The sequence below is a fragment of the Antechinus flavipes genome, chromosome 2, assembly GCF_016432865.1.
Source record: "Antechinus flavipes isolate AdamAnt ecotype Samford, QLD, Australia chromosome 2, AdamAnt_v2, whole genome shotgun sequence".
NCBI lineage: Eukaryota > Metazoa > Chordata > Mammalia > Dasyuromorphia > Dasyuridae > Antechinus > Antechinus flavipes.
In genome coordinates this window covers 268,033,241-268,051,412 of record NC_067399.1, presented here as the reverse complement: position 1 = coordinate 268,051,412, position 18,172 = coordinate 268,033,241, and the positions used below count along the sequence as shown (strand labels likewise).

The 18,172-nt window shown below is 33.7% G+C and overlaps 1 protein-coding gene across 1 annotated transcript in view; it reads right to left on the bottom strand.

Moving 5' to 3' along the window:
• CDIN1 (CDAN1 interacting nuclease 1) overlaps positions 1-17,953 on the bottom strand; it is a 264,630-nt gene extending 246,677 nt beyond the window's left edge. The window contains exon 1 of the mRNA XM_051977033.1: positions 17,580-17,953. Coding sequence (XP_051832993.1) covers positions 17,580-17,680 — 101 coding nt within the window. The 5' untranslated portion in view covers positions 17,681-17,953. The remainder of the gene's footprint in view (positions 1-17,579) is intronic.
• Between the last annotated feature and the right edge of the window lie 219 nt (positions 17,954-18,172).

Here is an 18,172-nt window from a genome sequence, read left to right as displayed (position 1 = left end):
AGTATTTTGATATACCAAAGTGATTCATGTTTAATCATTTTAGAAAGAAGGGATTATTCTTAAGTTTTAATCATTAACAACAGTAATGGCTAGAGTGAATTCATAAGACCATCTCAGATATTTACTAGCATGTAGCCCTAGACAAATCACTTAACCCCTCTAAGAATCAGTTTCTTGCACAAAAAAATAGCTATAATAACTATATCAAGGGGTAGATGTAATACTCAAATGGCATTACATTTACGTACATTAGTACGTAAAACATTTTGTAAACCTTAAAATCCAATACTGAGATGAGTTGTTATTATTAATGGCATCTACATTATTTGATGGATTTCTAAAGCCATAAGGGAAGTCAACTTATATTTCCAATCCTATAATACTATTTTTGACATACAAATCATTCTGTATACTAATGTCTTATCTAACATTAAAAATATTAATATTAAGTTAACTAATACCTTAAAAATGGTAAAAAAAAAAATTCCTTTTGCATATGTAAGACTCAGAAAATAAAATATATTTTCTTACTTTGTTGTAAAAAAAAATCAGATGTTAGTAAATTAAGTCACATTTTCCTTGTTGTTCTATGTATAATTCAGAGCTATTTTTATCTTCACTTAAGATTGATGGCTTGGCAGTGTTTCATAATACTTATGCTTTATATTTGTCTATCCCTTTTCTCCACTCAAATAGTTACTGATCTCTGAAAAGATACACTGAAGGAACTCTTTAGGTGAAGTAATCATTCTTTAATCCTTTTTATCAGATGTTAATATGACCTAAGAAAAGTTTCTGGGACCTAACTAGGTTTGTAATCAGAAACTTAAAATATATATTTTTTTAAAAAATGACAGGTTATACAGTTTGCTCACACCCTGGACAACATAATGCCTTGAAGAATTAGGCCTATTAAAACTAAAATTCCATCACATGGCAAAGAATCCCAATCGCCATATCAACAGCAGATGAATTTAAAAAGTTTTAACATTGGCCTTACGCATCTTGAGACTGAATTGAGGCAGTAGTTTTTTTGACCACTAGTTCAAACTACTACCTCTAAAAGACAATTATCTGTTTCTTGCTTAAATATTCTCAGAAATAACTCTGTGTCCGTGGATCATCTAATTCCTTGAAAATACTATTTAGCTTAAGCTTCACAGAGTCTAGTTAATTTCAGAGAAAAAAAAATTACTAATGGGTGACTGGCTGAAAGATGATAGACCAATGATTATGATGGGATTTGGCATAATAAATCAACCACATTATCATAAAAGAACATTGAGCAGGAGCCCCTTATGCAAGAGTATAAAGTTCAGTTTTTCTTACTTCAATCTGGGCACACAGTGACATTTTATCAGTTGACTTAGAAGCTATAATTTCTAAAGGCAAAAAATTCAATTGATATGGCAAAAATGGTGCCAAGTATGAAATAAATATATGACGGTAAATTCACTCTGCTTTTGTCTGAAAGTCAAATAATAAAGTATTATTACTTTAAGCTTAAATTGAACCTTTTCTCCAAGGAGGAAATATTTAATTTCTCTTTATTGTACAAGTAAACATACTGGTATGTGTTATTACTTAGTAGCTTAAAGTTCTATGTCTGTAATGTAGACTTAAAAAATGAATGAAGTCAATAATCTAATTTGATTCCCATAAAAATGAAGTATTTCCCCCACTCTAATAGTAAATATAGTCAATGTGCAGATTCTTCTGGGGATAACATTAGCTATGATTTTCTTTGAACTGTTCCCTTGTAGTGATTCCAATTCCTACTCTTACCTTTACATGAAAAGCAAAACAAAAGAGTTTCAGAAAATGAATAAAAACAGCTTTTAAGATAGAATAGACATACATCTATCAAGAGATTCCTTTACAAGTAGTCAAACCTCAACTGCCACTCAATAACAAAATAATAATGTCCTCAAATCTCTCACTATTCTGGAACTTTTATCTTTTTTATCTCTATATACTGTTTTGGTGAGATTATCATTTCCTACAGGTCCAGTAATTGTCTCTAGAAATATAAGTTCCAAATCAACATACCCAACCCTAACTTCTCTCATAGACTCCAGTATCCCATTAACCTCCTGCTAGACAAATCCACCTCAAAGTTCCATCTACATCACAAGCCTAAAGTATTCAATACAGACTTCATTATCTCCTGCCTAAAACTACACCTTTTTTCAACTTCCATATTTCTGTTGAGTTATAATCACTTTCCCAATTACCTAAATTCACAACCTTAGAGTCAAATCTGACTCCTTATATTTAATCAATTGATAAGTCTTAGCAATTCTATTTGCACAACATCTCTGAAAAATATCACTTCCGTTCCACTCACACACATAGTGCTTTCATTGCCTCTACTTCTCCTGCCTTTGTCTCCCATCTTCCATTTTCTCCCATTTCCAATCTAACCTCTATACAACCACCTTAAAATATGGATGAGACTGTGCTATTATCATGCTTGAAAATCTCTGGCAGCTTCTTAGTGACAATATGATAAAATATAAACTCCTCAACCACCTGTCTTTGCAGACTTATTTCTTATAACTCTCCTTCATTCACTCTATGTTCAATTAAACTGGTCTACTAGCTGTTCCCCTGCTATCTTCAGTCTCTGGGCCTATAATGTATTCTTTCATTACTCTAACTCTTAAGATTTCTGGCTTCCCCTAATTGTGCATGCTCTCCCTTCACTAACCATCTTATATTTATTTACCTACATTATGTGTTGCATACCTATAATGGCATGAAGGGTCTTAGAACACAAGAATGTGTTCATTTTATGTCTTTGCATCCCTGTCATTCAGTATTCTTATGCATAAAAGCTTAGAAAATTTTTAACTGAATTGCTGTGAAAAATATATGGAGGGCATGCTATCCAAAGAATAAAAAAACTAGAAATTGAGAAATTTAACTCAAAAATGTAGAAGATCATATATAAACTACACAACTAATTAAAGAGTTGTACAATTCATTAGGCTGTCCCTTTAAGTCACTGAATCTGAGCATTTCAGAGAAAAGAACTGAAAGATTTGGGGCAAATTTCTAGCATCTGGGCCATGTTTTATCTGATGAGAAAGACTTAGGTATTTACTGTCAAATGAGCAAAACATACAGACAAACTTTGTTTTGCTATCATTTCTATGTTCGTATCCTGACCTTGCCTCAAACAGCAAAACTGAATTTTGTACACTGGAGTTAAAATATGATCTGTGCTAGGCCAAGTAATCAATTCTTCACCCTGAAAGTCAGTGGTTAGTACTAGCTACTGAGAAAAATTGAATTTGCAAGTATGAAAGGCATTAATGTTTAGGTACATAGTCCTATAAGGTCCTTTGAGATCCAGACCTGAGATTTTATTAACCAATAAAACATTATCCAAATACCATAACATAGCTAAAAAACCAAAAAGAATCTCAAAGAGGAAAAAATGTGGGAAGGAGTCACATGAAAAAGCAATGTGACTGTAACTGAGAGCTTTGCTAATGAACCCAAACTTTAAAAAAATTTGGAAGGAAAATGATAAAGTCTTAGGATGAAAACCCAAGAAGTTTAATACTGAAGGTTTCATGTCAAGAAATCTAATACTCAAAATGAGTAAAAAATATCAACACATGCAAAAGGCAACAATAACAACAAATATGGAAGATTTTTGCTTAAGGAAAACCTCTAAGTGGATAGGCCTCCACCTTGGCAAAGAAGGTATGAGTTAATGAGTAACAAAGCATTTATTAAGCACTTAGTTGAAAGATACTGTGTTAAGTTTTTGGGATACAAATACTGACAAAAATAAAGACAGTACCTGCCTTCAAATAGCTTATATTCTAATGGGAAGAAGGCAGCTAATAAAAGGGTACTGAAAAGTGAGATAGGGAAGAGAGGGAGACAACATGATGACAGAATCTGCAAAGTTAGAAGCATAGCTGGACAGGGAATAAAGCAGAAACAGCATGGACCCACTCCCAAAATGGAGACTGCCAGAAGGAATTTTTCAATGGGACCAGTATGGTAGCGGGAAGTAGTAAGCTGAGCCAGGTCACTGGTGGTAAAGTAGACTTTACTTTAGAGAGTCAGAAGCACCAAGAGAAGGAGAATAAAGCCCAAAGTCTAGAAAGCAGAACTAACTCAACTTTGATTCTGCAACTATCTTTTCCAGCAAGAGAAATGATCAGAAGCTGGCGTCTCAAATAGGTCAAGAGATATACTTACATTTAGCATCCAGGTGCTTTTATATTAAGTTTCCAAGTTCATATGAATTACTTTTTAGGAAATGAATGAACTTGTAGGTACTACATCAAAACCACTAGTGATAATGTTTAAAAATTCTTAGAGAATGGGAAAAGTGCCAGAATCCTACAGATGGGCAACCAGTTTCTAAAATAATAATAAGAATTTATAAGGTAAAAGGAGATTCCCTGGTGTAATAAATCAATAAGATTAGCAATCTCCCCAAAAACCCAAAGAACAGATTTTTAAGCAACTGATTTATGAATTCACCAATTACAAAGCAAATAGCCAGTTAACTAAAAATGAATCATGAAAAATTAAGACAGTTTAACTAAGACAGTTAAATCTGAGCAGTTAAGAAAGCCAAATAAGTCAGCTCCTACCTATTTAAACTCCTTCATCAATCATGGAAAAACTACACAAGATATCTTTATTATACCAGGAATAAAGAAAAAAAAAGAATAAGAAAAGTTGAGAAATGTGATGATATAATTACAATGATAGCTTAGAGAAACAGGAAATTCTGCAGCTCTGAAATCTCAGAGATAGCACTAACTTAGACATAGCACATTGGTGCTTCATTTCATATATCATGACAATTCATATATCCCTAACCCCTTTCACCTGAGTGGTTAAAGGACACAGAAGTTGTTTTTGTCGTTCTCACCATATTCATAATCCCATTCTCCTACTAGTCTGAATTCATCATGACTGGAAACAAGACTGGGAAATATAAAAGAACTTTAAGAGTCTGGATTCTTAAGTAAAAATACCTGCCACTATACCCCTACCCCCCACCTCACCCCCCAAAAACAGTACATAGGTCAAATTGAGATCTCAGGGAAATCCTTGCCTCCCTGAGAAACAAGTTAAAAAAGCATCGGAGAAAACTCTATACTCATCTATTTCCTTCTGACCAAAGCCCAGGGAATTCCTGACCTATCTTGATCCACTTTAGCCAAAGATGGTGGCGATCCCTACTCCTTAGGTTCCTATCCATATCAATCCATAGCCATGGGATGAAAGTTTTTAAGTTTCCATGAATAAGTCAAAAGGGCTAGGGTCAAAACCTGGTTTTATCATTACCTGTGTGGACTTAAGCAAAACACAATAAAATTAATCTCAATTTTTTTCATTTACAAAATGGAGTAGAGTAGAATTCCAATATCATTGCCACTTCTAAATCTCTTATTCTGTCATACTGAAAAGGGATTTTTAAAAAGCTAGATAATATATTTGAAGATATAATCAAAGAAAATCTCTTACAGTGGACTAAATGAGGCAAACAGAACACCAGCAAGAATTCCTACATGTAGATATGTCTAGGGCATATAATTGTAAAATTAAGTACTTATACAATTTGGGGAATTTTTTAAAAGTCACATTTAAAGAAACAGCAGCAAACATTTTAAGTAACAAGTAAAACAGTAAAGTTTTTTTTTTTTTTTAATGCACACAAATATTAAGAAAAAAATTATATACCAGAAACACTACTATTTTATTTGGAAACAGAACTTGCTTCAAAGACAAACAAGATCTAAAACAATTTATCAACAACAATCTACAATAAAAGATTCATAAAAATAGAGAGAGAAAAAAAAATCTAAACTAGTTGAATGATAAAGACTAACAAAAATGCCACATTTTTAAGCTTGCTCATTATCTTTGGTTAAGGTTTGTTATAATGAAGCAAGAATAAAGTATGTAATCTTTCCTTATCATAATAGTAATAACAAAGTTAGATTTGGGCATGAAAAATAGCTACTATGAGCCACATAAAAAAGTGGAAATCAGTAAAAGCAAAACAAAACAAAACTTTTATATAAAAAAAAAAACAGCAACAACAAAACTTGATGGCAAAGAATGTCTGTCTCCACAAAAATCAGAGTTTAAAGCTTGGAAAAATATTTCTTTTAAACAAGTTTAAAGAAATGAAATTTGATCAAGAAACCAAATCTACCAATATGCTGCTTTTGTAAAGATATCTATGAAAAGAAAAAAAAAACTACATTAAAATTAAGAGGCTGATTTAAATAATATTATGTTACTAGAAGTACGAAAAAGAATCATGGGTAGCAGTAATACTATAAGATAAAATGGAATCTAAATTCTCAGAAATACAAAGGAACAAAAAGGCCATTATATAATGGTAAAGTGAATGATGTACAACAAATATGTAACAATTGTCAAGTTATATTTACCATACAATTTGACAGTTAAATTTGTAATAGGAAGATTAATAGGGACACAGAAGAAATAGATCAAAATATTATAATAGACGACATCAACCTTCTACTAGAATGTAACAAATAAAAAAGATTACCAATAAAAGAAACCACAGATTTGAACTACTATCTGAAGTTAGAATTCATGTGTATATATCTAATAGAGAGAGCGAGAGAGAAATGAGAAAAGAAAATAGCACAAATGCAAAAAATATATACTAGTTCATATTATAGAAACTACTATGCAATTAAAATTAAAATTAAATAACAATATGATCCAAGAAAGTCTTTAAAAAGTTAAAACATCCAAAAATATGATGAAGAAATTAGAAACATAAAAAGATCTTCTTTTAAAAAAAATTATAAGAATAAAGAGATGGCCTGGTACAGTGAAAAAAAAAAAAAACCTTAAAAACTGGAGTCCAAAGTCCATCTTGGCCACTTGCTAATTACTACTGATGTGACGGGGGTAAGTCAGTTAACTTCTGAAAGCCCCAATTTCCTTATCTCTAAAGTGAGGAGGAAATTGTACTAACTGGTCTGTAAGGTCCTTTTGTGCTCTAAAACTAAGATCCATGACCGTATATCAAGATCTATAAATGCAATTAATAAAATAAAATTTCTCTCACTAAGAATGGAGAAAAAAAGAAAGCTGGTCATCAACGCACTAGAAAGGAAAAAATCCCTGGGACTGTGATTTCATAGATATAAAGAACTCCTAAATAAGGAAACCCCCTCTACAAAAGCAAGTCTGTACCATCTTAGAATTTATAGTATTAGAAGATAAGTGTAAAATATTTGGTCTCAAACTCAAATAGAAACCTATCATGGCAGATAGTATATTGACTTAGAAAATCACAAATTAATATTATCTATTTTTATAGAATTTTACTTATTTTACTAAATGTTTTCCAATTACTTTTTAATCTAATTGAATAAGTTTCATAACTCTTCTCTGGAGCACTGAGAAGTTGAATGACTTGCCTAGGACCATTCAGTATGTATCAGAGGCAGGATATGAATACCAATTCTTTCTAGCTTTAAGGCCAGATCTCAATTTTATGTTCTACAATGTCTCTCATAGAAACTAGGAGAGAAATAAAACAATAATCCAAAGGAAAGGATGATCATAAAGATAAGAGGAAACAAATCAACAGAATAGAGAACTGAAATACAATTGAACTGATTTTGTAAAATTCAATTCTTGTTTTATTTAAGACCAATAAGGCTGACAAACCATTAATAAATTTAACCAACAAAGAGGGAAAAGAAAATACAAATTAAGAAAGCTACATAAATGAAAAGTAGGGGATTATTATAAGGATAAAAAAAATAAAGACTATAATTTTTACTATACCAGCATAATATATATATCAATATTCTAACAAATTATAGAATCTAGAGAAAATACACGATTGTCTTTGAAAACAAATTGCCAAAACTGATAAAACAGGAAATAATTTAAATTATAAAATCTCAGAGGAACAAATAAGATAAATCATCAAAAATTACTATGTCCAGTAAAAAAAAAAAAAAAAAAACAAGACCTTTTGTCTTGATGAATTCTTGATAGAATTGTCTTGATAGAATTCTTTTAAACTCTCCCAATAATTTCTCCTTTACATGGGTTATTCATTAAAACAGAAAAAGAAGGAATTTTACTTAATACATTTATGAATATTGTATTGAATTTAAAGTCCAGAAAAGTAGCAGCAAAAAAAGAAAATTATGATAATCTCATTTATAAAGATAGATGCAAAAATACTAAATAAGATATTAACCAAATTAATGTAACAATATATTAAGAAAACTTCATCATGAGCAATTAAGGATAAGTCAACATCAAGAAGATTATCAACATCATAAAGCATGCGAATAAATAAAAAATATATCCCTACATATGGAAAAACCTTAGATAAAATCCAATATTCATTCATGAGAAAAACACTAAAGCATGAAAGGATCCTTTCCTCAAAATAATAAAAAACAGCCTCAAGCCAAGAATCAACATAATAGGCAGTAGTGCAATATCAAAAGCTATTTGACTGGAAACAGGTAAAAATCAAGGACGGCCATTCTATACTGCTTTATTTTACATAACATTAAAATGCTAGCAATTTCAAGAGGATAAGAAAAAAGAATTGAGGGATTAAAATTGGAAAAGAAGTTATCATTTGCTGACAACGAATCTAGAAAATCATTTTTCACAACTAAAACAACTATTCTATGTGAATGACTGCATGAGAAGTAAAGAATAAGAAAGTAAATAGGGACCACTATAGACAGAATGGGAAGATTTGTTGAAATATGTAAAACCGAAGAGAATAATGTGAATTAGAGCATCCAAGAAGAAAAGGATAACAGACTGATTTTGGAAAGAAAGGGAAAAGCCTATAATAAAAACGAAATAGGCAAATTGCATAGAGAATGTAACAAATTTTAATTATTGGCTTCCCCAGTTCCACTTGTTTAGTGATGACTGTGGGAACTGAGTGTGGACCACAAACATAGCATTCTCATCCTTTGTTGTTTGCTTGCATTTTGTTTTCTTTCTCAGTTTTCTTCCCCTTTCTTCTGATTTGATTTTTCTTGTGCAGCAAAATAGCTGTATAAATATGTATACATATATTGGATTTAACATACATTTTAATATATTTAACATGTATTGAACTACCTGCCAGATGTGGGGGGGAGGGGATAATTTGGAACAAAAGGTTTTGCAAGGGTCAATGTTGAAAAATCACTCATTCATGTTTTTAAATAAAAAGCTTTAATAAAAAAAATTAATGGCTTTCATAGGCATAAATACTGTGTTGTTTTCTGCAGATATATAGTAGGTTGCTTAAGAAACCAATACCATGAGTCCCATTTTTTTCTATTCTCAAAAAAACAAAAACAAAGAAATCCACAACTTCCTGTTTCCTCCCCTCCTCACCCTACCCCCCAAAAATCAAAATACTTTAGGCTGTGTCAGAAAATGGTGGTTAAATAAAAGAGCACATGATCAAATGCCATAATACCATTGGTTAGCTTCAACATGGGATAAATATGAGATATACTGATGAAATAGCATTATAGTTTTATATCTGAAATAAAATCCTGGAAATATTTCATATCTGGACTTAAAAATACAATATAAAGGATAATTCTAGCAACAGGAACTGAAAATCATCTGCAGGCAAGTTTGTACCTGAGGAAAGAAAAGCTAAATATGTGGGGCAGCCATACAAATACTTAATTGTGGCTCAAAGGAGTATTTATATCCAACATTCAGCATGCTATTCAATATGGCCAAATAGGTATCAATGATGTATAGGCAGACTAGAAGACATGTGATGGTATTTGCTAGAGCAAGACGGAATTAAATAAAAAACTAGTCCATCTTTTCATTTTATAGCTAAGACTGAGAAAAGATGACTAGAAACATCATATCAAATCAAGCATCATCTATACTGTGATAGAAACCATATTATTAAATATTCTGGAAAAAATTTTTTAATCTATAATTTTACTGATCTGAGTCCTCTCTCTATCAATAGTGTACATATAAACCCTACTTTCAAACCATCCCCTTGCAATTCCAAATATTTCTATAAGTCATGTGTAGAAAATGCAAGTAATCTTGCATAATCTGCAGGCTGTGTGTGTGTGTGTGTGTGTGTGTGTATGTGTGGTTGTGTTTTAATTACTTTGAAGACATATAATTGAGATCTCCATCTAGTATATCAACTTCACTACTGAACAGCTCTTATCTCATTTCCCATCATAAGCATCTTTGAAAGAATCTTTCACAATAAAGGTGTCAAACTTCCAGCCTCACATGACCCAAATCAGATTAAAATGTCTTTGGGAAATGTTTAACAAAATAAATAAAAGTAGAATAAAAAACAGACAATATTAATTTGTGGTTTCCAGGTCAATATGCTAGCAGCAGGGATCTATTTCTAATTGAATCTGACAACACTGCTTTAACACCCTTTCTTCAACTCAAAATGATCCTTAATTATATACTATCATTTAGCTATGTCTTTTGGGTTACTTGGAATTTTTAGTCTTCCAAGATGTGTTTTCCAAGATTTGAAGCCATATCAGATCACAAAAAGTATTGGTTTGTTTTTGTTCATTTGTTTTATTGTACTTGTAGGTTTATAGGAACTCTGGGTAAAAAAAGAAAAAAAAATCCCTCTACCAATGCAGATGGTAACTGCTTTGCAACTGACAACTGATAGCAATATTTCTAAGGAAGAAAAATGCTCCAATCGGCAGTCAAGGAATACAAACCAAATGCTCAAAAGAAATAACCAAACAAAAGACAGCTTCAAATTACTCATTATAGTGAAATGTATATCAAAACAACTTTTGAAGTTTCACTTCACTTTCAGAAAATTGGCAAAAAAAAAATAACATGAAATAGGAATAATCAAAGTTGGAGGGATGACTGGAAGATAGGCATGCTAATACACCTATTTTTGGTGGAGTTGTATATTGATGTGGCTACCCTGAGAAGCAAATTGAAATTGTGCTTTAAAAAAAAAAAAAGTATTTTTAAAATCACACTGTACTTTGGGCCAAAAATTCCACTACTACATATGTATTCCAAAGAAATCAAGATTTTATCTCATGTACATCATTTTGCTATATTCATGACAATTCTGTAAAGGATATCACCTTTGTCCTGATTACCCAGGCTTATAACCTAAGCACAAACACACACAGAAAGTCACATATACACATATGTTTAATCTATTGCCAAGAGCTATTAATTTACCTTCATAAAATCAATTTGTCTTCTTCACTTCTCTGATACTGCCATGACCCTGGTTTGGCCCTCATTTTCACACCTAGACTACTAAATGGACAGGAGCCCATTGGTCTCCCTGTTTCAAGTTTGCTGTTTCTAGCTTCACATTTTTCATCTCTGTCTCCTCAGTACTCACACAACCCCAAATGTATTTCAGGCCTTCATCACCTGTACTGCTATGATGACCTCCTAATTGGTATTCCTCTCTCAAAAAGCATCTATCCACCCTAAACTCTACACAATTGCTGTCAAAGTGGTTTTCCTTAAATACAGCTCTATCCAGATAGCTTCCCTACTCAATTAATTCCAGTTTCTCTATATTGTCTGAAAAATAAAAGAAATTCTTCTTCTGTTTGAATGTTCTGAAAATCTGTTTAAAAGTCTTCCAAACTTGGTCCTAACCTATCTTTCCAACCTCATTTTATATAACTCTCCTTCCTGTATTCTTTGGTCTAGTCAAACTGCCCTTACTGTTCATCTCATGTATATGCACACATGTGCAGACACACACAAACACACACACTCATAAACACACATGCATGCACATACCCTACTACTTTTTCTATCGCTATGCCTACTAGTTGATCCCCATACTTAGAATAAACTTTCCCTACTATACTATCTTGTATTTGTTTTTATTTATTCCATTCATGCTTATGTATCTACATATTGTCTTCCCCTAGCAAAATGTAAACTCCTGAAGAACGAGGATTATTTCATTTTTGTCTTAGTACACCTGATCCTCATCACAGTGTCTGGCATGCAATTTAATAAATGCTTATTATTTCTGTAGAATCACAGAACTTGAAGTAAAAGGAATTTCAAAGGCAATTTAGTCCAATACCTTTTCCAGTTTCAATTATGAGGGGGAGGGGATGGAAGAGAGGAAAAGCTACAATGAATAGCAAAAAGAAAAAAAAAAAGCTTACCGTCAATATTTAGGGCATATTATCAAAAATAGAATTATTGGATAAAAAGGTATGTTCATTCTTGTAACTCTTACAGTAAATTGCCAGACTGAATCTAGGGAATCTTGTGGCTATTATTTGTTATTGTTGAGTGGTGTCCAACTCTTCATGACCCCATTTGGGGATTTCTTGTCAGAGATACTAGAGTGATTTGACATTTCCTTCTCCAGCTCATTTTACAGATGAAGAGTTAACGTCTTGCCCAGTAACACAGCTAGTAAACACCTGAGGCCCCATTTGAACTCAGGTCTTTTGGACTCCAGGGCTTGGTGCTCTAGCCATTACATCACCCAAAGGTAAGGAGCCTGCTAATGTCCAATTTCATTTGGAAAGTTTAGGTATATTTCTTTCTCCATAAAGCTATAAGGCACAGAGGTAGATTTTATTTTTATTGGAAAGGAAAGGGTATAAAGGAAAGAGAACTCAAATTGATCCTGGGATTCTAACTCAGGCCCTCTCAGCTTTAATACTTACTTCCCATAGTCTTAATAAAATTCACTTTTCCTCTCTATATCTCCATTTTCTGCTCTTTAAAGTGAAAAGAAAGATTCAGTAATTTCCAAGATTGCTTCTAATTTTAAATATGATCCCCTAAAAGGAAAACTGAAAACTTGATTAGGTTTACATTATAGCTTTGAAATTTTTATAGAAAAAAGGAACAATTGAAATAATAATGCTTGATGTTGACTGTTTTGGCATGGAGGTAGCTTATAAACACATCAGAATTCAAAAAATAAAATTAAATCCCATTAAAGTGAAATATATGAAGGTGTTTTGAGGCATGAGCAAAAGAGGTACTATCTTTACTAATTTAAAAATGAAATCACAGTTACTACTTTATCAAAGGTATCTTCTGTAAAGGAAAGTTCATTTCAATCACATTAGCTCCTATTTATGCAGTTTCATAGTCTAAAAATGACTTTCCTTACAGGGACTCATTGAGGTAGGTAATGAGAGTAATATTGTACCAATTGGCTAGGGGAGAAATGACTTGTTCAAGAGCATATAAGTAATGCATGGTACAGTGAAGACCACACAAGTAATGCTTAAAAAAATTACTAATCAGGGACAGCTGGGTGGTACAGTGGATAGAGCACCAGCCCTGAAGTCAGGAAGATCCGAGTTCAAATCTAGTCTCAAACACTTAATACTTCCTAGCTATGTGACACCCTGGACAAGTCACTTAACCCCAATTGTCTCAGCAAAAAAAAAAAAAAAAAAATTACTAACCTCAGTGTTTTCTAGCTAAGATAAGTATACATAGATTCTTATCTGGCAAACTAGTAGTAGCCTAGTATTTAGCAATATAAACAAATTAAGTACTATTTCACCATTTTCCCAAATAATGTTGGGAAGTTGGGAATGGAGAAGAGGAGAAAATGACCAAAGTAATCCTTCTAGTTTTTCAAGAACTGTTATTTTCTCACAGAGATGAGAGGCAGCATGCTTCCTCAAAGCAGGAAGTGCTGGGTTCAGATCCCACAAATCAACTAATCTTGCCAGGTTATAAACCAGGAGGGGCCACTCAGCCACATTGTAAACTATACCATCAGGTACTGCCTTAACCAGATGAAAATGTAATTGGAAAATATTTAACAAAATAAATAAAAATAGAATTCTAATATTGGTTCTCTAAGTCAACATGTCACTCCCCCCCACATACCCCTCAGCATCCTCTGGTAGAATTTAATATCCTTAGGTTTCCATTTGAATTTGACATCACTGCTTTACATAACAACTCTAAGACTATGAATTACAAAGGAGCTGAGTAGCTTGGGTAGAGGGTGTTTTTAGAACTTGGGAGATAATTGGATCAATGAAATGATAGTCCCAGTACCTGCCTATCCCCATTTCATAAACACAGAATAAGAGAAATAGAAAAGAAAAAAGGACAATAAAAAACAATAACAACAAGATACAATGTATCATGATCCCATCATGTATCAAGTGGATCCTTAATAAATAAATAACTGCTAACAAAGTGTGGAGATACAACTTTATAGAAAGCTTGAGAAAAAAATGGAAAAAACTAGATATACATGCAAGTCAATGGGTGGATTGGAGTAGAAATATCTATGCAATCTAAAAAGTAACAACTTCTACAAACCTTAAAAAAAAAAGAAAACTAACTTAATAAAAAGTTGGAATTTCTTTATGAAACAAAAAGATGTCACATAACAGTTGATAGTGGATCAAACTCTTACAACATGTTTTCTTTTTTCTGCTCTAAAATTATTTTTCATTAAAAAAAATTAGTTTGTGAATCTCTATTATTCTTCCCTTTTGTCCATTTTGTTGCCCAAGAGCATCCATTCCACACAGGGCTTAATAAAAGCAGATCAAACTCATATGAGTCAATTTTTTCTCCTTGTTAGATTGTACATATTAAACCTACCTCAAATTGCTTGCTGTTTGGAGGAAGGAGTAAGTAAGGAAAGAAAGAAGAAAAATTTAGAAAAATTTAGTCTTACAAAAATATATATTGAAAACTATCTTTACATGTACTTGGAAAAATAAAATACTATTAAAAAAAGAAAAATATGAAAAATGTTTTATTTCCTTGTTAGAAATTCTTAGAATAGGATTAGCAAAGAGAAAGATGAAACCATTCTTCAAAATGAGATTTGGGGATTATCTGTGGGATCAGAATCAACGAATATTGCAGCTGAAAGGGGCTCGATATAGGGAAAAACAGTAGACTTGAATTGGAGAAGTGATTTATTATAATAGCTCTGACATGACTGTGGTCCAGTCATTTGGCCTTTCCGAACCAGTTTCATCTGTTCAACAAAAATGGGCATATTACTACATAAACTACCAACCCCAAGGATCTAATAATACATATCAAGTATCATATAAAGTGAGTTTAATAACGAACCAAACATCTTTAGAAATGAAAAAGCTGAGAGGCCAAGAAATTAAATTATTTGCCCAAGATCATCCAGCTAAATAATTGATGGAGGCAAGAGTAAAAAGAACTTATGTCCTGATTCCTGTATCATATAATTCAGATCATGCCACAATTTTTATACCTTGAAGATGAAAAGAAAATCAAACATCTTTCATCACGAATAAGACTAATATAATAAACTCTAGTCAAGGAAAATACTCCCTCCATCAATACATAAATGTATTTATAGCATTATAATGCCTTAAAAAAGAATGGGATGAGGGGAAGTGTCTGTTTTCTAAAATCCAATCAACAAGCCATTTTTAGTGTCTACAAAGTGCTAGGAATTGAGTTTAATACTTGGGATATTGATACAAAAATGAAACAATCTCTTGCCCTCAAGGATCTTTCTTTATGCTTAGGGGAATAAAGGGATGTACAAATAGGGTGACAGGATACAAAATAAATAAAGTGATTGGGGATTTGGGGAAGGCAGTAACAATCAAGAAAGAATCAGGAAAGGCTTTCTTGAGGGAACTATTGGGTTTAAGAGGAGAGGAGGTTATACAGAAGGTACTTTGTGACACAAAGGCCACAGACAAAATGTCATTAATGGAGAATAACAAGTAGAATGTTTTGCTAAAATATAGAGAGTGTGTGTGTGTGTGTGTGTGTGTGTGTGTGTGTGTGTGAAAGAGAGAGAGACAGAGAGACAGAGACAGAGACAGAGACAGACAGAGACAGAGACAAAGGAATAGAGGATGAAGCCTTTTGAAGGACTTTGAATGCCAGAGGAGTTTGTGTTTTAGTATAGAGGGATTTAGGAGTCTCTGAATCTTCTTGATCAGAGGAACATCTTTTCAAACTTATGATTTAGGAACATCAACTTGGCAGCTGTCTGGAGAATGGATTAGAGAAAGAAGAGATTGAACATAAGAAGACCAAATAGGAGACTCTTGCAGTAGTCTAAGTGAGATGTGATGAGGCCCCATAGGATGGTGATTGTATGATAAATGAATATTTGAGATGTTTCAAAGGTAAAGAGCATAAGTTGCAACTGGTTGGAAAGTGGGAGAGTAGTGAAAAAAATAAAAAGTTGAGTATGTCTATTACCTAGGAAGGAAATTTGAGTGAATAAAATGAGATATAGAAAGAAGTAAGGTAGTTGGGAGCAGAGTAGGAGTACAAGATAATCGATAGATAATTCTCTTAGCAGTATAAGAAAAAAGATGTAATATTTATTTAGCATAACTAAAAAAACTTGGCTATACTTGCTTTTGTCAGGAAGCCTGCCTTTTACTTTGAGTTCTACCACTTTATTACCATGTAATATTGGACAAATTTGGTCATAATTTCCTCATTTATAAAATCAGAATTGAAACACTGTTTTTAGGTCTTTACAAATTGATATTCTAATTTCAATAAGAGAAATAGTAGCTGGGAAATTAAATGCTGGCAAATTATTATGGGGAAGGGGATGGTCAAAAAGGAAGAGGCACAATATGGAAACAGGGGAATAAAAGATCTGAGCTTTCATCCTAGGAAACACCTCCTGTGGAAACTTCTTCACCAGATAAATCCAATCTATGATTTAAGAGATGTCAGAATTACCCCAGGTGTAGTTAAGTTACTTGCTGAGAGCAACTATCAAAAATGGCACTGGAACCTACGTCTTCTTGACTAAGCTACCTTCTATAGAAAGCTATGGCTCCATCTGCTTATTCATACCTACCTTTTTAATAAACTAAGACTGATATCCTCAAGGCACATGTTTGTATATAATTAAGAAACTATTAACCAGGAGACCATCCTAGCTTGACAGTCCTAGAAAGCTACCAGATTGTACTGAGTACAGATGGCAATATACTCTGTTGCTAAGTCCCTGTGCCTGGAATGCACTCTCTCCTTACTTCTCCCTCTTAGAATCTTGCAGTGTCCTTCAAGTATCTATCAGCTCCAGAACCAACTTCTACCCAAAGCCTTTTTAATTTCCAGCTAAAAATGTATTCACGAAGTTACTTTGTATCTAACTAGACATTTAAATGTGTATCTCTCTTGGCTAGATTGTAAACTCCTGGAGGGCACAGGGACTGTCTCACTTTTGTCACTGTATCCCAAAACACCTCAGCATTTAATAATTAAATTTAATAAACGTCTAACGTTTAATAAATTGTGTGATTGTGTTACTGAGCGAGAGTTTCTGGTTGCCTTCCAAATTTCTCTTCCCATTCATTCCCCAAGAAGCATTTATTGAGGGCAATTCTTTTGTGGTGCTGAAGATACATGTCGAGGGTCTTTTCTTGGAAAATAAGGAGTAAGATGATGCTGTCAGTAATTCCTACTTACAATGAATGAACTGGCATTCCTAAGACCCCAGCACTGTCCGGATCCGCTAGTATTATGACATCTGAGGACTACTGGGCGTAGCTATCCTGCAGAAAGAGCGGGAGACTTACCTGGGGAACCTCTGTTTCAGCTTCCTCAGGCTCTGCCTGGTAGGTGGCACAGCCACGAGGCACTGAGCTATCTCTTCGTACTGGGCCTTAGTCAATATCATGTTTGGCCCGGGAAGGGGGCGGAGGGGAGCGGGAATCCGAGGGTAATGAAATGACACCCAGGGACCGGTGCAACCGGAAAGGCAACGGGTCTGGGGATGGAGACAGCTGGCACCGTGCACCCTTGGTCTCCCTCCTCCCCACCGCACAGCTGAGGGCGGGAAGGAAGGGCACGCGGCGGTTTTCCCCAGACTCACAGAAGTGGCAGCAGCGGCGGCGGCAGTAGCGCGGGCTTTACGCGGGACTGCCCTCACCTCGGCTCTCTGAGCAGCCGCAGAAAGCGGAAGTGAAGGCGAATAGGCGCCATGTCAGTTAAGGGAAAAGCAACCAGGAAGTAATGCTGCGAGGCGGGCTGCCAGATACTTCAGCACTGCGAATCCCGCGTTGTTGCCATCTTACATTCCAGTGCTAGGCTGGGCAATTCTGGGAGAGGTCTCCCAAAATCCCGCGCCCAAAACTTCCATGGAGGGTACAAGTGCCCATAGAGTACAATA